Consider the following 24,028-nt stretch of genomic DNA (forward strand, 5'->3'; position numbering starts at 1 on the left):
AGCCCGTTTGGCCTTTATAAAAAAGAATCCTTCCATCTACACCTGTCTCTCTGAGCAACTACAGTCACGGAAAGATGGAAATGTTGTTTATTTTCCCCGTCTGAATATCCTTAGTTCAACTTTAACCCATTCCTCCTTGTGTAATCCTTTGTAGTGGGTGAAGGCTGAGAATGTGGCGTAGAGGGCCGAATGCCCGGGGTTGTCATCTGCAATAACAATCACTTGTCGTCTGCATCCCCTGATGCACAGCCAGGATTACTGATGTGTAATGCAACAAATCATGCTCAGGCCCCTTGCCTAATCCCCCTCTCGCTCCAGCCATAACTACTGTATCTGAGGGCCCTTCTCACTCGTCTCAACACCCAAAAAGAGAGAAAAATTTGGTCTTTGAAGCTCAATTCCGATTTTGCACACCATCAAGGTTTTGACTCTGTGGCTGATGGAAGGACAGCTGGTGTCCCCAGATTCCTCTGGGGACACCCAGATGCAGAGGGTGCCCGTGTTATCATGCTGAGGCCAATGTGATGGATATCACAGTGAAATGCTTTAGGAAACAACCGCTGTTGGCAGCTGGCACCAGTGTTGGGCATCGAAAGCAACACTCCTACATCAAATCTAAACCTTTCCTTTGAAATTCGAATACGTTTGCATCAATACACATATACGTGTACTCATTTAGACCGTAAAGTTTCACGTTTATTATCAATTTTACCTAAGTCCTACGCATGTGGTTCTAAATCTTAATTTTCATAAACCCAGTGTTTCACTGTTCTCACTGTTTATTCAGTCTGTGAGGACTTGAATGGTTCCTGAGTATGTTGATTTTAAAACAGAGAACGAGAGAATGAGCATGTGTGAAAAGGGATTCATTTAAAGGCCACTAAAGAGAAGGATCCAAAAGCGCCTGAGCTGAAAGCTTGACCCACTTCTGTATTCTGAGGGGTTGTAAACCATCCACATCAACATCCTTCCCCTACTTTTCAATGCGTAAGAAGCAGATCTATTAGTCAATATTGTCAGACACAAATAGAAAAACTACCTTTACTTTGCGAATGTGTTGCAAATGAATCAAATATTTGTAATATTTGAGACTAGGAATTGCTTGACTGGTGGAATAAAATAAAAACAGTTTCCTCAGTCACATGGTTCAGTTTCAGTCACAATAAAAGGCTGCATAGCCGTGCCTTGCTGACACTTCAGATCAGAAAACCTTAACGTAGGAACAGCCTTAAGCATGATGACGCCATGATGCAAGCGTGAGGCCATTATGGGTTCATTCTGCTCCCTGCACCTTAGATGCAGTCTTTATGCAGTCTCACTACTTCTGGGAGATTGGACGACTGCTGGCTGTAAATGAAGTCTTTTCCTTTCCCTGACATCTATCAAACTGGCTTTCTTTCATGAAAACACCAGGAGCAAATAACACACACTTTTTTATGGACACGCTTCCACATTCCACGCACGCACACACACACACACACGCACACACACACACAGACATACACACACACACACACAGACATACACACACACACACACACACACACACAGACATACACACACACACACACACACACACACACACAGACATACACACGCACACACACACACACACACAGACATACACACGCACACACACACACAGACATACACACACACACACACACACTCTTTAAGAGAGCTTCTGCAGGGTCTTATGTTAACCTGTTTGATCCATCCTGTTAGCACCTCCTCCCCTGCAGGCCTCAGCTCATCACACCTGATCCCTTCATCTCTCACTCTGCACCTCCTGTTTGTCATCTAGGCGTCATGTAGGACTCACTGGAACCACGCAAACTCTGCTTCTCTTGAGTACAAGCAAGAGCCCGTCATTGTGCTGCCTATCAGAGAAAGCGCACTTTATTCTTATCTTACAACAGAGCATATGTTCTTAATTTTGTTGAGTTTTGAGGTTTTGAAAAGGGAGTAGAATGAAAACCTATAGACCTTATAGTTTAATCTTTGTTGTCCCATAAAGGACCTGGTTTCAGTGCTCCCTTGTGTTCCCGTTCACAAGATGAACGGGAACTTCCACGCAATTAGGGATATTGTAATAACTAGATTCCATATGCAATGTAAAATAAATGCTAAAATGTTAATGACCCAGATTGAGACTCCTGGAGAAAGAAGCCTGGTTGGGCATAATCCTAGTCTTTAATCCATGGCTGTCTCTCCAGGTGACTGGCTGGCTGTAGCACCATCACACTCCTCCCCTTCCTGAGGACCACACACACCTGTCACACCTCCCACTACTACCAGGATGGAGCCTACCAAAGTCCAGTCAGAGGGGGGGCTCAATGTCACCCTCACCATCCGCCTCCTCATGCATGGCAAAGTAAGTACACATTCACTGTAGCTACCGCTGCACTCAACATGAATCTTGCCTTGCATGGTTGTCATGTGTATTCATGGAACATGCATGAAAATATATTATTCAAGCATATTTGCACATGGCTGTGAAACATTCCAGGGTCATGCGGATGAGTAAGAGGATTGAGGCAACCAGCTCCTTTTACATGTGGACATTAGACTAGCGTGACTGCTAATCTGCCTCAATAATATTTATACAGCAAAAATAATTCCTCATAAGCGTCCTCTCAGCCAAACAATAACTATAAGATCAGGTTGTGGTTGTCCTTACCTGATGCCTGCAGCAGTCAGGCTCCAGTATAGGGGGATGTTTAGCATGTGCAGCGGGGCCTGTGCAGCGGGGCCTGTGCAGCGGGGCCTGTGCAGCGGGGCCTGTGCAGCGGGGCCTGCCTGTGTCTCAGCCATCCTACAGCAGTGGGAGGGAATGTGACCTCGCTGGGGAGGTGAAGGAGTATTGGTGCTGGCAGCCAGGGCTGACCCTCCCCACTGAGCCCCACCAGGGCTGACCCTCCCCACTGAGCCCCACCAGGGCTGACCCTCCCCACTGAGCCCCACCAGGGCTGACCCTCCCCACTGAGCCCCACCAGGGCTGACCCTCCCCACTGAGCCCCACCAGGGCTGACCCTCCCCACTGAGCCCCACCAGGGCTGACCCTCCCCACTGAGCCCCACCAGGGCTGACCCTCCCCACTGAGCCCCACCAGGGCTGACCCTCCCCACTGAGCCCCACCAGGGCTGACCCTCCCCACTGAGCCCCACCAGGGCCATGAAGACAGATGGCATGCAAATGTTTGGCTGACAACACAACCATTTCACCTCTGTAAGCAATGCTGTGAAGAACTACATTTTAGTTGGAAAACAATTTACATGCATGGAGGTTTCTTGATATTTGAGTATTATTTCATTTCAGGAGGTTGGAAGCATCATTGGCAAGGTATGTATGAATGTTATGCTTTTTTCCACATATGTTATTCGTGAATATAAGCACACATTCTGACCAGTTAGGTATTCTGACTCACTGCTTTCCAGAAGGGGGAAACCGTGAAGAAGATGCGAGAGGAGGTCAGTTTCCATCTCACTAACAAGGCTGTCATTTACAGTTCATTCATTTAGCAGACGCTTTTATCCAAAGCAACAAAAAAATAATGCACATGGTACTAATGATGTGTTGTTTTCAGAGTGGTGCACGAATCAACATCTCTGAGGGCAACTGCCCTGAGAGGATCGTCACCATCACAGGCCCAACAGATGCCATCTTTAAGGCTTTTGCCATGATTGCCTACAAGTTTGAAGAGGTATTGTGTAATCATTCTAACCTGGATATATCTTACATCATTTGCTAAAAATCTGTCGACATCTGTCAACAAAACGCCCATGGGGGGCAACAAACTAATTGTATCTGCCTGTTAAACAAGTCATTGCTGAACTGAGTGACTGAGTTCAGTGACTGCAGCACCAATTTCAGAGACACGTTTTTCCTAAAAGTAGGGTACTCTGCAATTACTCAACTAAATGTATCGAAACGGCAACATTAAAGCTATTTTGAGACCGTGTCACACATTTAACACTGTTTAATCAAAAACATTTTCTCATTTTGTAGGATATAATCAATTCCATGAGCAACAGCCCTGCCCCCAGCAAGCCCCCAGTCACCCTGCGCCTGGTAGTGCCGGCCAGCCAGTGTGGCTCCCTCATTGGGAAGGGAGGCTCCAAGATCAAGGAGATGAGAGAGGTACACAAACAGTTTCTGTCTCTTTCTAATCTTGTCTTTCACCTTTCCATAATGCAATCTCTGTTCCCACATGATAACAAAGAAGATTGTTTTATGTTGCTGTCATTTGACAAATAGAGACTACTCGTTTCACTAAAAAGCTAGGGAGAATGGCTGTAAGTGTATTAAATGGGATTTTTAGAAGATTAACCACAAGCTGTTGTACGATTGATTCTTCAGCAAAACAGCCACGACTCATCAACACGACTCATATTCCATTGATTATTTCTCTGGTTCACATTTGAGGAAATCTACCTTGTAACAACTCGAAGCATAGACTTGATCAAACACAATCGCTATATTGTGTTATATTGCCTCATGACACTGTTTCTCCTGCTGCAGTCCACAGGTTCTCAGGTCCAGGTGGCAGGTGACATGCTGCCCAACTCGACAGAGCGTGCAGTGACAATCTCTGGCACCCCAGAAGCCATCATCCAGTGTGTCAAGCAAATATGTGTGGTCATGTTGGAGGTAGAGTATTGGGGAAGAATGGACCAATTTAATTTCAGGATGTGTTATGTCTACTAAGTAGCACGTTAGCGGTTAGCTAACACTAGTTTAACATCCATTCTTGTCAGACGTCCCTAATATAGCTAAGCTTGTTTCAGACTAAGACTACATTTTCTTGTAGAGTTAGACTATCAAATATATTCACTGTACAGTATATAATAACCACATTTCATCAGTTGCATTTTTTATTAGGGATCATGATGGTACCATTCACTGTCCTAGCAGGCGAGTAGCACTCAGAAGTATATTGACTATAGCTAGCCTATTGTGCTAGTTTGCTAGCTAGCGATTTTGCGACCCATTGCCACTATAATTAGCTCTAGATCTTACCTCACTTGAGCCTCTGTCAATCCAGAAAGACTAGAAAAAAACAGATCCGATACAGCAAAGTATAGTATCAGGTAGGCTAGGCTATAGGGCAATAACTCCCGCCACAAACTAGTAGGCACTGCCACTGGGTGGGCGCCATGGATTAGAACAAAAATTTGCTCAAACCTTGTTTACAGTAACCAGCGGTCTCACAAGCAGCAACCAAAAAAGCTTTAAAAAAGACCAGATAGTCAGCAACTTTGACCAGCTTGGGTCATCACAAACAATTAATATGAAACAACTTACCCATGATGTTTTCATCCAGCGGCTGTCCGTTTGAATTTACCATAGCTACCTGCACGTGGATAGCCTCCATGTTAACATGTTCACTTGCTTGGCTAGTATTGGAACTATAGGGACTCGCAGCACAACACTAGTAATAAATGGAGCTAGCTTGCTCCATGTTGCTGCTAGCTTTTAAAACTCTCGCCAGCCAAATCGACTCAGAGAGTGGCAAGTCCACTTGTAAGGGGGTGGAATCAACGCCAATCCTAACAAGACACAGTTCTGCTTTGCAGTGATGGGGGAAATGTTTTTTTTTCCAACCTTTTCATAACAATTTTTTCGAAACTTGTTGTCGATATTATTTTTTCAACCTTTTGAAAACTATTTTTTTCAACCTTTTTTCAAAAACTTTTTTTCAACCTTTCAAAACTTTTTCACACGTGAAGTGAAAGGAGAGGATAGGAAAGGAGAACAAGAAGCCTAGAGTGTAACTCAAGCTGCTCAATTACAGTGACATTAGTCACACAAGTTACACAACACACAGTATATTTGGTGACCTTCCTAAGTGTCCTTGATGTAGGTCAAGGATCAGAGTTGGTCTTTTATGTCTCTCAACACACCCACGTGTCCTGACCTAACCTCCTCTCTCCCCTCTGTGGCCACTCCCCAGTCCCCACCTAAAGGTGCCACAATCCCCTACCGCCCCAAGCCTGCCTCCACCCCCGTCATCTTTTCAGGTGGCCAGGTAAGAGTTAGCCCAGAAACATACCCTGCCTGTTACTGCTCCCAGCCCAGAAACATGCAAGTTTAGGAAGGAGTAGAACCAGCTTGCTGCGGGTCACTTCTTAATGGAAGGCTGTTAAGTTATGTTGAAAGCAGTGGTTTAAAGGGTTTGAACTTGCGGCCATCTAAGAATCCCCCCCCCCCCCTCGCTGCATTATGTGTTATAAATTGTCCAAATTGTTCTTTGAGAAAGCAACTTTGAAAACTTCTGTTTGGAAGTAAAAACTAAAATGTGTATGCAGTGTGTGAGAAAGGCCAGTATGGGAACAGTTGACTGTTGTATAACCAACCCGGCTGCACCCCTAAGGGAATGACTGGCATGCACGCTTTTTTTAAATCTAAAATACCTTGGAAAGCATTACTGAATGTGGTTGCTACTGCTGCTGCAAATGACTTCATTTTCTGACTAACATTGATGCTACATATTGAAATAATTTACCTTGAACTGAGTCTGGCTGCTTAGTGTGAAAATACCTAGATTTTATTGTCTTAGTAAGCTCCTGAACACTGTCACTAGGAGTAATGTATACATATTATACTGTACATACAGTTTTCAAAATATCATGTCAATGCTGTCATTATTTGCTCAATTGGAATTGAGCAAATTTGCTCAATTGGAATTGAGCAAATAGAAGAACTATCTTTAGATTGTTTGAATGTAATTCATTTTAAAGTTGTCTTTGTACATGTTATTGTTTACAGGCCTACACAATTCAGGGACAGTATGCCATCCCACACCCAGATGTGAGTTTGCTGTCGTACTGTACGCTGCCGCTATCTTGTCATCAACAGTAGTCTGCATGGCTTTCTCGTGCCAGTGGCTACATATTAACGAGCAATAAAACACAATTTTAAAAGGTGTAATTCAATTTATCAGAAATGATCCACATTGGACTTCATCCTTTGGCAGATACTTAAAAAAAAAATTAAACAGATTAAATGAGGATCCCAAGCTATAAAATATATCCACACGCCAGAAGACTCAACAGTGTCTAGATTTGCTGAACGGTTGCAACGTAGAACATTTACATTTATGCATTTAGCAGACACTTTTATCCAAACCGACTTCCAAGAGAGAGTTTTACAAAAGTGCATAGGTCACTGATCATAACAACAAGATAGTCCCAAACATTGCGGGTAGCCAAACATGATGCTAACCATTGTGAAAACCAAATAAGTCCCAAAGGGAAGAACAATAGGGAGTCAGGTGGCTGAGCGGTTAGGGAATCGGGCTAGTAATCAGAAGGTTGCTAGTTCGATTCCCAGCTGTGCCAAATGACGTTGTGTCCTTGGGCAAGGCACTTCACCCTACATGCTTCGGGGGGAATGTCCCTGTACTTACTGTAAGTCGCTCTGGATAGGAGCGTCTGCTAAATGACTAAATGTAACAATAAGAGCATGTAGTTAGACAAGTTACAATTAAACAGCAAGAACCTGGGAAAAAGTGGAAAAAAGCAAGCAACAATCATATATTTCACAACAACAAGAACAGTTGTTGATTGTGGGGAAATAAAGGATGTGTAAGCAAAGCGCTGGTCTGCGGTGTGGACACTACCTACATTCCACAAGGCCATCTAGTCTCCATTAATAATTTGACTTCATCCGTCTTCGTCGTGAGTGCATCTCCAAAGCTATCGCATGTCAGATCCTTTAATTCGGAAGACAGCAGTGATTGATGATGAAGGAGTCATCGGTTGACGTTACGATCACTCAAGAAGGTGCTCTCCACCCTCTCCACCCTCATTAAAGCTCCTCTTAGAGGGTGAGAAACCTTCTCGTGCGCCCGTCACTCTATTCCGGATGCAGGTGACAGATGGCTGAGGAGAGTAAAAAGTTTTATATGGGGAAAGTGTAGGACTGACAGAAACATGTAGGTTGTCTGTCACCACAAGGTTGAACATCTTTGGCTCTAGTTAAGAAATGGTTATGGGGTCAGGTATATTTGTGGGGGACAATAATTCGAAGTTGAGAACAAATCAGGACACCTGGTTTCTATAAAAAAGACACTGTTTAAAATACTGATGGGGGTTTCCTTATGTTTTTTTCAATAGTGATCATGAAATGTATCATGTCCTTCAGGATCAATAATTTAATTTGTTGTAGCTACAATGTGGGACGCCTCAAACCAGACTGCATAAAACTTTAACCCCTCTGATAATTATACCACGACCTAGGACAAAAAATCAAACAACTACTTCATCATCATAATTGTTGAAAACCCAACTGCCAAAATAACAAAGATCAAAATAAGCCTTCAGGTTCTCTCTCTCTCTCTTTTTTTGTCTCTCTCTTTCCTTCCGTCCTTTTTTGTTCTCTCATCCTCCGCCACAGTCTGTCATGTCCTCCTCTCCTCACATTTCTTCACTTTTGGTTGACTTGGTTTCTTGGTGACCTATCTTGTAACAATAACCTCTTAGTTATCCTATCCCTCCCTGTTACCTCCTTCAGCAGTTGACCAAGCTCCACCAGTTGGCTATGCAGCAAACCCCCTTTACCCCTCTCGGACAGACCACCCCCGCTTTCCCTGGTACGTACCCACAAGCCCTCTCCTGCCTTCTCTCTTGCACATTTAGAAACACTCTCTTTTCTCCCTTCCCGTTCCTTTAGAGCATCCTGACATGCCCCTGGTGGATGCTCTGCCTGTGAAAACTCAACTCTTGTCCTGTTATAGTTTCCTTGTTTTTGCTGCTCCCCTCTGCATGATGTGGTTTCTCTTCTGAAGCAAGGTCTCACCCCGGGAACATCATAGTTTTAACTGTGCGTGTGCACTGGGCTTTAAAACATCATGTTACATCACAGCTGTCCTTGCTGGTTCGTGGGAAGCTTTATATCCACTGTTCACCAAATCGTACGTACACATCACACCATCGCAGACTCTACATCCAGGTTTTAAAAGATACTGAATTTTTCAACAACAAAAAAATGGACCTCCATTTATTACAATGCTTATTTAATATACAGCTACAGGTATTTTGAAAACCAAGGTCTTATTAATAAAGATGCATTTTATACCTTTACAACAGTGTCATCTACAAGGACTTGACGATTACCATTTCATAACACGACAAGAATGATTGATTTAAAAAAACGACCTTTTGGCTCCTTCAAAATAAAAGGCTAGTTTTTATCTGTGTTACAGGGAGCTGTCCCTTAAATACTCTTCAAAGCACATGAACACATTAACACAAGACTTTCCTCTTGAAGGAATACGATCAATAAAACAAGAACAAAATAGGTGTTGTTGTTTTGTATCTTGTTTCACTGTAAGCAATGTTGTCAGAAACAAAAAATATCGATTCAATTTGCTGTCCTTGTGCCCTCCGGTTTATAAAATGTGACAACAACCAAATTTACCAAGAAAAATATATTTGGCCAAATCCCGATAATTCTGCCTTTGAAATGTATGCAAGAGATGTGGTTGATGCTGAAGCAAAACAGTTTATTTGCTTTTCACCTTTTGACAGAATATGAACAAACTCCCCCTTGCATGGGTGATTTGGGGTCCGTCTTCCCAACACCCAAGTCTGGACCCAGCAGCTCTCAGTTCTATACAGCATGACTGGTTTGATGGTTGATGGTTGGTGATAAGTGGTGCTGTGCTGTGCTCTCTCTCTCCTCCCATGCTTGCCTGCTGTGCTGCTCAGGTCTGGACGCCAGTCCCCCAGCCAGCACTCATGAACTCACCATTCCCAATGATGTGAGTAGAGGAGTAACCCATCCACACAACAATGGTCCAACCTCTGTTGAGGTGAATTCCATTTCAACTGATGAAATGTTGTTCAATTGTAAACATCCCCCCGTGTGTGGAACCTCTTCATTGTTCTGGTGAACTGTGTAATCAGCATTTCCTCAAAGCTAAATGGATGTTTGACCTTGTTGAAGACTTGTTCAATAATGGACCTTCTTCCTTACTACCAGAACTACTTTAAAATTTAGATGTAATTGATCCCGACCCTTTTATGAACTAATAATGCCAATCTATTCTTACACGCTTGCCTCAAAGATTTCCCTGAAAGATACTGCCCAAGGCCTTTCAGCTTGTCCTCTAAGAACCTTTGGTGTGTCTTCCCAGCTAATAGGCTGCATAATCGGGCGCCAGGGAACCAAGATCAATGAGATCCGACAAATGTCTGGGGCGCAGATCAAAATTGCTAACGCCATGGAGGGTTCGTCTGAGCGTCAGATCACCATTACAGGAACCCCTGCCAACATCAGCCTGGCCCAGTACCTCATCAACGCCAGGTAAACATCAGCCTGGCCCAGTACCTCATCAACGCCAGGTAAACATCAGCCTGGCCCAGTACCTCATCAACGCCAGGTAAACATCAGCCTGGCCCAGTACCTCATCAACGCCAGGTGAACCTTCACCTGGCATAGCAGGACGTTAACCCAGCATGACGCTGTCTCTGAAGTGAGCAAGTTCACACGTGCTGGCTGGTCTCACCACAGGGTTGCTTCATTAGCAAACAAGTCTTTTTTACCTCCAAATAACTTCAGTGTCACTGGTGTGTCCTCACTGTTATCATCACTACCAGAGTGTTACAACAGAAATCTAAATATTTTAAAGTAAGCCCCCCGGATGTTTGGCCCAAAACACTCCCTACGTCTAGAACAGACGTAAAGAACACCTCCTCTGACTCCCTCCCAAGCCATTCACTGGCACCTCCTCTGACTCCCTCCCAAGCCCTTCACTGGCACCTCCTCTGACTCCCTCTCAAGCCCTTCACTGATCAATACCCCTGTCCTCGCAGGACCAAGTACAGTCACCCTAGGAATGGTGAGGAAGGGAGTTTGCTGCTAGATAACATGTCTCCTACACCCAGGCTTCTCAGCTGTAGACAGAACGCTGCATTCTCCTGCTGCATGACCACTATCTGCTCACAGCTTTCCACAAAGACTTTCTACCAGCAAACAGAATAAATAGCATTTTTGCAGAATGATACTTCTGCAGAAGCAAAGCACATAATACACAAGCTTCCCCAAAAGAAAATTAAGAGATTTTTTCACAATCTAACAACATTACAACATCTAAATGTTAATATGTGAACTGAGTCAGTCTGGGTGATAGATTTTTACACAATCTAAATGTTAATACGTGAACTGAGTCAGTCTGGGTGATAGTGAAGGTTTAAGCTGGTTTGCATTGACATGCTCAGGAATGCACAGTAAAAACTTGTTGTCATTTCTGTAAGCGGTTTTCAAGGGGCCGGTGAGGAACTAACGGATGCTGCTTTCCCACAATCCTAACGGCAGGTTCAGGGACGTGGCAGCTATGTGGAACGACCCGTCATCTATGACACCCTCCTGAAGTCCCCAAATCTGTTCCCTTTATCAGAAGCCAACAGCGACAACTGTGTGCTAATTAACCCCCACATACTGTATACTCCAACAGAACATCTTTAGTCCCATAGCTAATGTCCTTAGTTCTTGGCCATTAGACTTTAGTAGTAGCCTGATTCTTAAATAAGGGTTTTGCTAATGCAAAGCTAGCAAAAGTGTGTTTTTACTTTTGGGTAATGTGCAGTAGTTTAGTATAGTATTGAGGCATGCTGATTGGATATAGTAGTTTCCTTGTCAGGAAAGTAAGAAAATGTATAAAAAATGGAAAATTAAAAGAAGAAAAAAAAAAAGTGCAAGCACTGTAATTACATTTGATTCCTGCAGAGCAATGCTGTTGGAAATAAGTGATGTGATGCTGTTTTGAAGGGAAAATGCTGTCATATGTGAGAGAAAAATTAAAAAACCTGTTGTAAAATGTAAGCAGGTTTAGGAGCGTAGCCATTCTGAAGGTAAACATTAAGTTGACAACTTCTGTCAGTGTGTTTACCAGTACTTGCTGAGTGCTTTTGATTGGTTTCAATCAAAATCAATTGCTAAATCCATATGCATGGAAACATTATAGGCTAACAACATCAGAAGACCTTAAAGATATAAATCTGCAAAGCTTTCACTGTTGAATGAAAGTGTCTAAGCTTATCAGAACGTCTCTTTGTTTTCTATCTTTTCCCTCCATCCTTCCTCCCCCCTTCCCCAAACTGTTCTAGGCTGACAGAGTTCACTGGAATGGACACACTCTAATTTCTACCCATCATCCTTCACTGCATCACATGACCCTTGAGCCAATGACATTGCACCTAGATATTTCATTTATCTCTGTATGTAGTTCTCCTACCTTTTAAGTGATTCAGGTTTATATTCCATGTGAAGATGTATCTTTGTAACCCTCACTGTTATCCGGATTCTTTTCTAAACTGCTCACAACGCTACTATGTTGAAAGGACTCTTTACTTTTTTGACACTCTAGTACTGTCCATAGCATCACTTGTAACCGACATTGCCATGCATTTAATTTGTATACATTTATTTGTATTAATCATGAAAAAAAGTGAGTTATTACAGGCACCTAAGAGCCATTTCTTGAACAATGTTTTTTCCCAAGCTGTAGTGTAAGGCTGTTGAAACACATTTTTGGGGTGGGTAGGTGAGAGTGTGTGTGTGTGTGTCATGTTTGCTCACCAGTGTGTCTGGCAGGCTGGCTGACATCTGGGATGAGGCTTTTAATTCATGTGACATCTATGCATTTTGGATTCACTTTCAACGACTGTGGTGGAACTGACAGAAATTCACAGAAAAGTTCAGACTGGATAAGGAATGCTGATTGGCTTGGCTGAGTCCTTCTGCCCCACATAGTCCCTTGTCAACAACCTTCCTGAAGGCATCTGTTTGTATCCAAATATGGGGGGGGGGGATACTGTGTAGTTACTTCCTCCCACTGAAAGTGAATATCAAAATGTTTTAATTCACAGAAATCAGCTCTTGTACTTGTAAACGGCTGATATGTGAAGTTGAGTTGATACAGGGAGGCCATAATATCTCAGTAGTAGTGATTACTAATCACAACTGCTATAAAGCACTTCATAAAGCCTTCAGAAAATGAACAGTAACTGTCAGTGTGCTGCCTGTGGTGTCGTGGTGCTCTGTGCTTTACTTTACTGTGTGTGGCTGTGGGGTAGCAGGGAGAGCTGGCTGAGAGTGTCCCTGTGTGTGGCTGTGGGGTAGCAGGGAGAGCTGGCTGAGAGTGTCCCTGTGTGTGGCTGTGGGGTAGCAGGGAGAGCTGGCTGAGAGTGTCCCTGTGCGTGGCTGTGGGGTAGCAGGGAGAGCTGGCTGAGAGTGTCCCTGTGTGTGGCTGTGGGGTATCAGGGAGAGCTGGCTGAGAGTGTCCCTGTGTGTGGCTGTGGGGTAGCAGGGAGAGCTGGCTGAGAGTGTCCCTGTGTGTGGCTGTGGGGTAGCAGGGAGAGCTGGCTGAGAGTGTCCCTGTGCCATCCATCTCAGTTGCCTTTTATTTAGTTTCTCATCTAACTCATGATCACACAAGCTCATGTATACATCCATGTTCTTTAAAACAGCATTCAGCATTTCTTAAGCATGAGAAAATTTATGAAACCGTTACAGATTGAACTTTTGTATTGTCTGTAAAAATAAATATTTTTTTTCATTGTACTAGAGCAGCAAAACATGTAAAGGTCTTTTTCTTCTCTCATGTCAATTCTGCGGTATGAACATTTCTGAGTTGGATAACACTTAAGTTTGATGATTCGCTGCTTGCAGGTCTTTATTAGATTTAACTTATTGAGGTTGACTTTGAAATGTTTTGTAAAAAGGAAAAAATAAAATTCACTTTTTTCCCTTGATCTACGTTAGTGGTAATGGTGTTTTAGGACAAAATCCATGTAAAACATGTCTGACAAAGACTATTTTCTTGTTCAGCATAACTTGGTCATCTTTGGAACAGCAAATCTCATAAAATCAGTGAATTCTAAAAGGGATGTAAGCCAAGAGTTTAGGGGATAGAGCATTTGACTGGGCATGTTGATTTGGATAAAAGGGCTCCATGAAAGCAACATGTGACGTCGTCTTCATACTGAGCCTGTGTGTCAGAGACCCACCAGCTCCCACAGCTTCATACTAGCTATATTTACATTAACCTACTTCTATCCAGTTGAGGGCACACAATGCATCACCCATTAACAAGGTCAGGGGTCACCTCGGGACAGCCCTCAGGCTCCACAAGGTAACAACTGAAACAAAGAAACTTTAAATTCAATTTCTGAATTCAGATTGGAAACATAAACTGATTCAAACATTATTAATTCATATTATAAATCATTGTTATTATGTTGATAATGAAATATTAAACATTATTAGAATAGTAATAACAAAATAGATTGCTAAACTATTTGAAACAGTTCACGTTGAATCATATTTCAAGCCACTCTAAGAAAAGCAATCATTTTTTTGTCTGAAGGCAATGTTTCCTTGAATGACCTACATCTAGATTCTAGTGTGTGATTGGTTGAAGAGCTCAGAGGTGGTGTTAACCTGCTGAGAGGTGATGTCTGTGCCTTATGCCTGGACAGCCTACGGACTCAACCATCCAAGGTTACCTGAGCCAGCAGGGATGACCGCCTGCCATTGGCTACATGGGTAATACATTTCACGCGCCTACAACGACACATAAAAAATGCATATTATTCATCTTCCGAGACAAGGTCACCTACAGCATCACATAATCAATGAAAAAAGTAAATGGCTCTTAGAATGAGTAAACTGTGTGGAAATTAAATCAATCAGTCAATACAAACAGATCCAACATCAATCTTATCCGACCAAAACAATACTAGTAACTTTACTTGTAATACATGTAATTATTATTGTAGTTACTGTACATGTAAGAACCCGTTTTGTGTTTATATTTACACTACAAACCCCAGACAAAACATCCGCCATTACTACAAGACGTCCACAACATGTTTAATGGGTTGTTTCAGTTCACTTCTATTTTGGTGTCTGCAATGTTGTTAATTGCATTAGTCTTTGTTTTATTTGTTACCAAACTTGAGCACGGGCGACCGCTTGTACTGGGACCGACCTCTGGGAGGCTCCAAGGTCCACAGGCATGTCTCCAAATTAGCAGCATCACTCTGGGGGGGAACGAGAGGTCACCTTCTCCTGAGCTTCGCCATCAGTCCTAACTAGATGTTTCACGCCTGGAAATAAGCCCAAATTAAAGCACCACTTGATTGCTCTCCCCAAGTCCCTAAATAATTTTTACGGTGCATTCCTTGACTCTAAATAAGGCTAAGTAATCCTTGTAATAAACAATTGTCAACCTTGCCAGGGAACTAGATTAGGCTGCTAGGGCTCTTATCTTGCGAATACTGCACGTGCAACATTTGTTGGTACATTTTGGCAATTTTTCAAGTACACATTCAAGGACATCTCACCAATCCCTATCTGTCTAAGGGTGTGTGTGTGCTGTCTGATTTCTTAAATACAGGCTCCTTATCTGCCTAAAGTCTTCCCTGTTGACTGTAGTTTTTTGTCCTTGATAGGGATGGGTGGAGGTTTCATGCTGAAACTACCAGAGATTGGGTGCTACCTTAAAAAGAATGACATTTCCCAATGGGAACACATCTAGTAATGCTACGCACAACTGAAGCTATAATCAGAGCTCACTGGTTTTTGGGGCAGAAATATGGAGAGAGAGAGAGATAGGAAGAGAGAGGAAGAGAGAGGTGGAGAGAGAGCTTTGTACAGTTCCATAAGTGAATATTTACCTCCCGCAACACCATAAATCAATGTGAAGATCTCTTTGATAAATACCACAGCGCAAAAACAGTATTTTTATGAATACTGTCTAGTATACAGTTGGTTGGCATGGTAAAGGATGAATGAGATTATTACTTTTTAATGTAGTGGTCCAAATGTGATGACAAGTTCAATAGTCCAATTTGAGCTGCTTTCAGTACAAAATAACTGAAGTTTTGACTGAAGTGACTATTGTTCTGAACCCTTTCATAATGAGACTCCCTCCGGTCCTCATACTTGCCGTCCAATCAGGGCTGACATTTGGGAAAGTCCTTTGAGGACTGCCTTCAACCCATTTATTATCAAAACACATTCCATAATCAATGTTTCATGTTTCCTAATTTAAACTCAATGGGTTCTGATTGTTGTTTTGGTAGGAAGCAAGAAGTTAACAAGGATACAGTTATATGACACTGTGAGATTAGTGAGTTGGTGGATTGTAGCTATGGAGTGACATGTTTATGATCCCAATCAATGCACACCTCAAAGTTTGAGTGTTTTTGTGACTCAAGCCTCTCTCAATCCACCTCTTCTTATAAATGAGATGCAATTACAGGGAGATCATTCTACAGATGGGGTTTTTACAGCCTACAGGGAACTAGAATTACTTCTGTCACTAAGAGAGAGGTTTACAACATAACTATAAGTGGCTTCCTGTCCTGAAGCTGGGAGCTCTCCGGTGAAGTGTTTGCCTGTGGACGGAAGTGTGACAGGCAGGAAGTGAAACATACAGAGGTTTGAATAAGTTAATTTTAAAGGTTGAGGTTTCTGTTCTGGGAACCAGTTTGTGGAATTGAATTAGACCATTTTCCAGGTGCATCAATTTGCTCTCTTTGAAGCAGGACCTTATGACACTGAATGATTGTCTATAGGCTTAATCAAACAGCTGTGAAATCCTATTGAACTGTCAAACGTAATGCTGTATTACAACCAACGGGCCCCGACATATATATCATTATTAACCATCTTACAATCACTTTCTACCAACAGATATTTTTGCTGAATTTTTTTCATATTGTATATTTACACTTAAAACACAGTCCTCTTGATTATGATATTACGGCAGCTTTGATTACATTGCAAGGATTGAAGATCCTTCAGATGAACTGCCTCAGTTCTCTCCACCTTCCTGAGCTCTGAGATCACCTTGACCCCAAGGAGCAGCGCTTCATTTTGATTTACCACACTGACTCTGATTCATCTGATTCATTCCCAAAAGTATGTCCCATTATTGTGTCAGAAGTGACTGGAGCACTGTTAGCCACTGCAGTACACATCCTCATATATGAATATATGAACCCTTCACTGGGGATATCGAGGGAGTTTGTAAATGGAAAATTATAGAACATAAATCACTTGCATCACCACTGCAAATCTGACTGATGCCAGCTGAGGGATGGGTTAGGGAGCGGTTAGTGGTACACATGGATGTATTACAGTTACTAATCAGACAGTCACGCCCCAGTAACCCTGCTGCTGGTGTCATTAGGTGTCAGGGACTCACTCCCTCCAAGGCTGCAGCGATAAGAGTATAAGTGTGATGAATCACTGGGGACAAAAGGCTGCTCTAATCAGGATCACCCAGTCCAAAAAGATGGATTCACTTTGTCACCAAACTGATGCGTTCCAATGCATTAGCCAGCTAAGAGAAGCAGAATTCACTTATGGCAACAGACACGTGTGATTTGTCTCATAGGAACTCTAGAGTTTGGGGAATGTGTTTCAAGGCAGGTGCGATGACAAACAATTGTCAAGTTGGCAGGTAAGAAGTCAGGGTTTATCATAAATCAAATCAAAATGTATTTGTATATTTAAATGTTGATTTGGTTAGATTTCTGATCAACCCTGACTTCTTACCTGCCAACTCATCCATGGTCATCATCATCGTCCACTCAGTGTTCCGCTCTGCCACAACCCAACAGCACGCTACGAACACACACGTGTTCACACACTGACCTGGAGAATAAAACACAGACGCACGCCTGTGGTGCTTGGCTGAGTACAATTAATGTGTATCACACCTGACGCTGATTGCAGAGGTTGAAATTTAAGGAGGACGAAGTGAGATTGGCCATAATCTGTCCTTAATGTATGTCAATTGCATTCATTTATGGTGTTTCATTATAATATTCAGAATAGGGAAAGCAGTTGGATTTTGGTGTGCTTATGGTGTGTGTAATGACCAGTACTGTGCAGTGGGTGAATGGCTTAGTGGAGAAGACAGTTATATTTCTCATCTGTGGAAACATTTTTGGTCTATAATGCCTCCTATACTCTGCAGGAAGGTTATTTAGAGAGATTGAAATTCAGAGGAGTTTGTTCCATCAACACATCAAGTCTCCTCCATCAGTTCTCTGTACAACAATGCAACTAGTTCAGACACATTTAGCGTTGTGGGTAGTAATCTCATGGAAATGTACCTCCAACCAAGACATTTGAGATTGAACAGCTAAATAAGGTCCTGTGGTAGCAGATCCTGTTACTAAAATCAGTTCTTCATGTTGGACCTGTTGCCCTGGGGCCCTCTGGAGAGAGAGGTGGGGTTCCTGTAGCCCTGGGGCCCTCTGGAGAGAGAGGTGGGGTTAATGTTGCCCTGGGGACTTCTGGAGAGAGAGGTGGGGTTAATGTTGCCCTGGGGACTTCTGGAGAGAGAGGTGGGGTTAATGTTGCCCTGGGGACTTCTGGAGAGAGAGGTGGGGTTAATGTTGCCCTGGGGACTTCTGGAGAGAGAGATGGGGTTCATGTTGCCCTGGGGACTTCTGGAGAGAGAGGTGGGGTTAATGTTGCCCTGGGGACTTCTGGAGAGAGAGATGGGGTTCAGGAGGCTGTCTAGAAGATGTGACATGTGGTGTGCTAAAACTTTACGATTTGTTACGAAAATGCAATTCTCCATTTGTTTTACAAAAGAGCAGAACAAACAATTTCAGACTGTAAAGCTCCATTATCAGTTATAGACTGTGATGCATTAGTTTTCATCTTATTTTGTAGCCATTTAATAAATCAGTTAGGCAGCTTGTGATGACGGAGAGCATTTTATTATGACACTTCTATATTGAAATGCTGGCAGAAGTGAAAGTTAATCCTTTCAGTTTAATACAGAGAACATTAATAATAATATAGCTCTGCTATCAACTTTATTGCCGTTTCAGTTAGTATGCAAAACAAAAGGATTTTTTTATAGTAATTTAATCTCATTACAATTTCTTCAGATGTGTTGATGTCTAACGTTCTGCATTTTTTTTGTTATGCTAAACCTACATCCATGGATCTGCAGTTGCTTTTATTTACAATGATAAAAAAATGTATCAACTGAATCATGTGGTCGAGGACTATGACAGCTAATATTTTGAACACCTCTACTGGCTCTACACATAACAACTAATTTTGCAAATGACTGAGAAGAATACATAGGGCGGCATGTTTTACGGCGCTTGAAGCTATACCTCGGCGCCTTCACAGTTGCGTATTTAATGTAGGCAGGCACGCTTTTGTGTCGGGGAGGAGAATGTGAAATCTTGGCAAACGACCGCATCTCTCCTTACGCATCTCTCCTTTTGGAATCAGCCGCTCGACTGACTGGAAAACCAACAAGTGCATCTCTCGTCTCTGCTCCAGATAGACGGTCACCTACTACGTGGGGTTGCACAGCGCCTCAGAATGGTGTAGTCATTCATGTCTACACGATAACTTGGAGACAGTGTCAAAACTTTGACATTTAATAAATGCCCCTCACTTCAAGCAAGATAACAGAATAATGTTCGGGGGAATTCAGAAAACTTTTCCACATAGAGTAGTTTTTGCGTTCTGAGCGGAAGTCTGGATAAAGTTTTCAATAAAAATACATCATTGGATATGTAAATAGCACAAAGGCAACGACGCGATGAACACTAGAAGTGTCTTGGTTTTAGGTTTTATCACCCAAGGATTTACAACCGCAATGTGTTATTTTTATTCTTTTACAGCGTGATCCGAAATCTCGGACACATGCCATCTACAAAGGTAGGATAACCTACAGGACATTTTGCGCTAGTATGTCTCATTATTTTCTCTTCAGATTTTGTTTTATCACCATGGTAAATGAGCCATTTAACCGATGTATTAATAGTAAGTTCAAAGATAAAGATTTGGAAAAATGCACTGCTATAATGTAACTGAAAATTTGCATTTTAAAGGCATATTACATACGTTGATTTATTGGATACGTTGTCTTGTCGTGTGAAAATGTGAAACTGTCAAAATGACCCGGTATGAGACATCAGAACTCATTTGGTATCAGTAGCCTATTGGCACTGGTGAGATTTTGTCACTAATTTTTTTTTTTATCACTTGTGTTATCACTTATATCATTAAAAACCTTTGTTTTCACATTAGAATGAATGAATAATAATCTTACCTTTGTCACAGTTGCAAATGGTTAGTATAGGCTATGCATCATGAACAAATTGCCCTTACGAATTTAATATACTACCGTCCACTCCCCATTATTGAGAAGTTTTCAACGGAAGGATCAATGGATTATCTAATTCTAGCTGAATCTTCAGTGCGTGTGCGTATTCATCGAGTGACAGGATGACTCGTAACTTCTTGATAAAAACTCAAAATATCAGTTGCCGATGCTCCCTTTGTATAAGGGGTATGACCTTAATCTCGATAAGGTTGCTGTTGTTGTGGACCCAGCAAGACCACAAGAGGGAGCATATCTATAGTGCACTTAAAATATACTGAAACAAACTACGTTGTTTTCGGGGCGGCTGTGGCTCAGGGGGTAGAGAGGGTTGTCTGTTAATCGCAAGGTTGGCGGTTCGATCCCCGACTCCTCCCAGGCCATGTGCCGAAGTATCCTTGAGCAAGACTCTGAACCCCAAGTTGCTCCCGATGGGCAGGCCGGCGCCTTGCATGGTAGCTCGCTGCCGTCGGTATGTGTGATTGAGAGTATGAATGGGTGAATGAGAGGCAAACATTGTAAAGCGCTTTGAGTACCGCTAAGGTAGAAAAGCGCTATATAAATGCAGTCCATTTAGTTCTGAAGTTATTAGTATCCTTACTAGTTAGTTTAATGTAGGACTGTTGTCGGCTTTGTGGAAATATCATGTGATGCAGTGCAAATGTCATGTATTGATTTCTTAAGTACCATAAGACTAGAATAGTTTAAGTCATGGTATTCCATGGAATCCCAAATGATTTGGTTATGAAAGGGCATCATCACATAGGCTAGGCTAGGAATGAAGGACCACTGAATTTAATTTCTAAACTGTCTGCATCTAAACTGTGTCTACACACATAATTTAGGCCTATTGCAATAATGAATCCGAGACTGAAGACAATGCTTGTGTCTGTCATTTGATCTGGTTTTCCAGGAGCTAAGAGGATTTTTCAGGAAAATGAAAATATACTTCATAAGTTAATTTGTCTTTTGCGAAGAGAAATGTTTGATAATTTTACATATCTTTTCTTGTAGCCCTGCTACCACAACTTGCAGCTACAGAGAACCAGTATTTCAATGAATTTGACTTGTATTTTTGTCTTTACACTTTCAGTTTTCGACATGGTATGAAGGTTCCTCTTCTATGTCCTGAAGCTAACAGTCAACTGGTTAAAGTTTCAAACAACACACATTTGAGGTACTCCTTACCTAACCATTCTCATGTATATGTTGTGGCAAATTGCTTCGAGTTCTTTTTGGAATTCTCCTCAATAGACCACTTGAAGTTCCCTTCAAAAACAGCTACAGTTGGAACTACAGCTGATTCACTCAATGGAATAATGAAATAATAACCTTTTGGTCTGGTGAGGTAATGAAAACAATCTTGTCTCTGTGGTTTCAAAGCATAACCACCCCACGACGATGTGTGAGGCAGTCAAGGACATGACTGCTGTTGCATGACAGGGCCAGTTGGACCACATAGCTGAATATGTGGAAGCGCATGGGGCCTAACATGCCCAGGAATCCCCTCACAGCAGCCACCTCCGCCCTGCTGTGGGCGCTACACTTGGGAATGGTATTCATCAGCAGCCCCGCGACTGCCTGTCCCAAGAACTGCAACTGCGCAGAGAAGAACGGCTTGGCCGTAGTGCAGTGTGTGTCTCGCAACCTGGACGAGATCCCCTCAGACCTTCCCAGGGACACCGCGGTCCTGCTGCTGGCCTCCAACCACATCACCAAGATCCCCAACCAGGCCTTCAAGGACCTCCATGGCCTTCAGGAGGTGGACCTGTCCAACAACGCCATCGAGAGCGTCGACGCCGGGGCCTTCCAGGGCGTGGCGGACAGCCTGCGGGTCCTGGACCTCGCCAACAACCGCATCCGCAGCGTCCCCAAGGAGGCCTTCGCCAGGCTTCGGGCCAAAATCAACCTTTCCAACAACCCGTGGCACTGCGAGTGCTCCCTGCAGGAGGTGCTGCGGGAGCTGAGGCTGGACCCAGACACGGTGAACGAGGTGAGCTGCCACACGGCCGTGCAGGACGAGCACGCAGGGAAGCCCGTCATTCAGGTCCTGGACTCGGGCATCAACTTCTGCAACTTCCACCACAAGACCACGGACGTGGCCATGTTCGTCACCATGTTCGGCTGGTTCGCCATGGTGATCGCGTACGTCATCTACTACGTGCGACACAACCAGGAGGATGCGAGGAGGCACCTGGAGTACCTCAAGTCCCTGCCCAGCAGCTCCCAGATCAGCAAGGACCTGGACACTATCAGCACCGGGCTCTAGCAGCCCAGCCATGGAGGCTCGGGGGGGGGGACCTCAGAGCCACAACCAGTGAGCAGGGGGGGAGGGACCTCAGAGCCACAACCAGTGAGCAGGGGGGGAGGGACCTCAGAGCAACAGCCAGTGAGCAGGGGGGGAGGGACCTCAGAGCAACAGCCAGTGAGCAGGGGGGGAGGGACCTCAGAGCAACAGCCAGTGAGCAGGGGGGGAGGGACCTCAGAGCAACAGCCAGTGAGCAGGGGGGGAGGGACCTCAGAGCCACAACCAGTGAGCAGGGGGGGAGGGACCTCAGAGCAACAGCCAGTGAGCAGGGGAGGGGGGACCTCAGAGCAACAGCCAGTGAGCAGGGGAGGGGGGACCTCAGAGCAACAGCCAGTGAGCAGGGGGGGAGGGACCTCAGAGCAACAGCCAGTGAGCAGGGGGGGAGGGACCTCAGAGCAACAGCCAGTGAGCAGGGGGGGAGGGACCTCAGAGCAACAGCCAGTGAGCAGGGGGGGAGGGACCTCAGAGCCACAACCAGTGAGCAGGGGGGGAGGGACCTCAGAGCAACAGCCAGTGAGCAGGGGGGGAGGGACCTCAGAGCAACAGCCAGTGAGCAGGGGGGGAGGGACCTCAGAGCCACAACCAGTGAGCAGGGGGGGAGGGACCTCAGAGCAACAGCCAGTGAGCAGGGGAGGGGGGACCTCAGAGCAACAGCCAGTGAGCAGGGGAGGGGGGACCTCAGAGCAACAGCCAGTGAGCAGGGGGGGAGGGACCTCAGAGCAACAGCCAGTGAGCAGGGGGGGAGGGACCTCAGAGCAACAGCCAGTGAGCAGGGGGGGAGGGACCTCAGAGCAACAGCCAGTGAGCAGGGGGGGAGGGACCTCAGAGCCACAACCAGTGAGCAGGGGGGGAGGGACCTCAGAGCAACAGCCAGTGAGCAGGGGGGGAGGGGCCTCAGAGCAACAGCCAGTGAGCAGGGGGGGAGGGACCTCAGAGCAACAGCCAGTGAGCAGGGGGTGAAGGACCTCAGAGCCATAGACAGTGAGCAGGGGGTGAATCCGAGAAGTTCATTAGTTATTTTCCAGACTTGCTTAAGTCTTAACTTCTGTACTCATAAATATGTTTTTTCTTGCTTAGATTCAGACAGGAGTCAATAGGAAAACTCAATGGGGCATGTATTGCCCTCTACACTAGATGAAACACAAACAGATGTGAGTGAGGGAATGTTGTTAGAGTAACAGGGATTTAATATCACAACACTGGAACTCTCCAGCTATATGTTTCTGGCCCAGGCAGGGATTTAATATAAAAAAGGATAAACTTGTTTGATCATTGAATCACAATCCTTATATTTTACTTGCTATTGAAGCATTGGTAATTTGACCGGATCCTGGTCTTTACTTTAAGAATTGATGGAAAACAAAAGGGTTTGCTAAAGTAGATTTATGCATGGCCAAGTGCCTATTTTACAGTCAAACCTTTTCACTGTGCGTTGAGGTGGTCTACACAAAGTGATCTCTGGTCCATTCACAGAATGGCTCTCATTGCCGGGCAGCCAAAACTACGCAGGAGACAGCGAGCATGATTCAGTAAACATGACAACAATTAGCGTGCCTGTTGTT

At 44.0% G+C, this 24,028-nt stretch overlaps 2 protein-coding genes across 5 annotated transcripts in view; both read left to right on the forward strand.

The window, feature by feature from the left end:
* Positions 1 to 13,355, forward strand: part of pcbp3 (poly(rC) binding protein 3) — a 37,818-nt gene extending 24,463 nt beyond the window's left edge. Inside the window, exons 6-17 of one of the 4 annotated variants that reach the window (XR_009929720.1) lie at positions 2,217 to 2,374; positions 3,319 to 3,342; positions 3,438 to 3,470; positions 3,587 to 3,703; positions 4,009 to 4,140; positions 4,522 to 4,650; positions 5,954 to 6,028; positions 6,769 to 6,810; positions 8,515 to 8,593; positions 9,711 to 9,763; positions 10,139 to 10,422; positions 11,320 to 13,355. Coding sequence is in view for 2 of the 4 variants with exons in the window: in XM_062456328.1 (XP_062312312.1) it covers positions 2,300 to 2,374; positions 3,319 to 3,342; positions 3,438 to 3,470; positions 3,587 to 3,703; positions 4,009 to 4,140; positions 4,522 to 4,650; positions 5,954 to 6,028; positions 6,769 to 6,810; positions 8,515 to 8,593; positions 9,711 to 9,763; positions 10,139 to 10,308; positions 11,320 to 11,374 (984 nt within the window). In the remaining 2 variants the exon portion in view is untranslated. The remainder of the gene's footprint in view (positions 1 to 2,216; positions 2,375 to 3,318; positions 3,343 to 3,437; positions 3,471 to 3,586; positions 3,704 to 4,008; positions 4,141 to 4,521; positions 4,651 to 5,953; positions 6,029 to 6,768; positions 6,811 to 8,514; positions 8,594 to 9,710; positions 9,764 to 10,138; positions 10,423 to 11,319) is intronic. The other 3 variants (XR_009929721.1, XM_062456328.1, XM_062456329.1) reach the window with 3 other exon arrangements.
* Positions 13,356 to 19,340: 5,985 nt separating this feature from the next.
* lrrc3 (leucine rich repeat containing 3) lies at positions 19,341 to 22,447 on the forward strand. Its single transcript, XM_062455474.1, has 3 exons — positions 19,341 to 19,713; positions 21,252 to 21,335; positions 21,542 to 22,447. Exon 3 carries the CDS (start codon positions 21,627 to 21,629, stop codon positions 22,425 to 22,427), a length of 801 nt encoding a protein of 266 aa, XP_062311458.1. The 5' UTR covers positions 19,341 to 19,713; positions 21,252 to 21,335; positions 21,542 to 21,626; the 3' UTR covers positions 22,428 to 22,447.
* Positions 22,448 to 24,028: the final 1,581 nt, after the last annotated feature.

The sequence above is a fragment of the Osmerus eperlanus genome, chromosome 3 (assembly GCF_963692335.1).
Source record: "Osmerus eperlanus chromosome 3, fOsmEpe2.1, whole genome shotgun sequence".
In the NCBI taxonomy this organism is placed as follows: Eukaryota; Metazoa; Chordata; class Actinopteri; order Osmeriformes; family Osmeridae; genus Osmerus; species Osmerus eperlanus.

Excerpts from the sequence above, each read along its gene's own strand:
- lrrc3 (XM_062455474.1), top strand. The coding sequence starts at position 21,627 with ATGTGGAAGCGCATGGGGCCTAACATGCCCAGGAATCCCCTCACAGCA.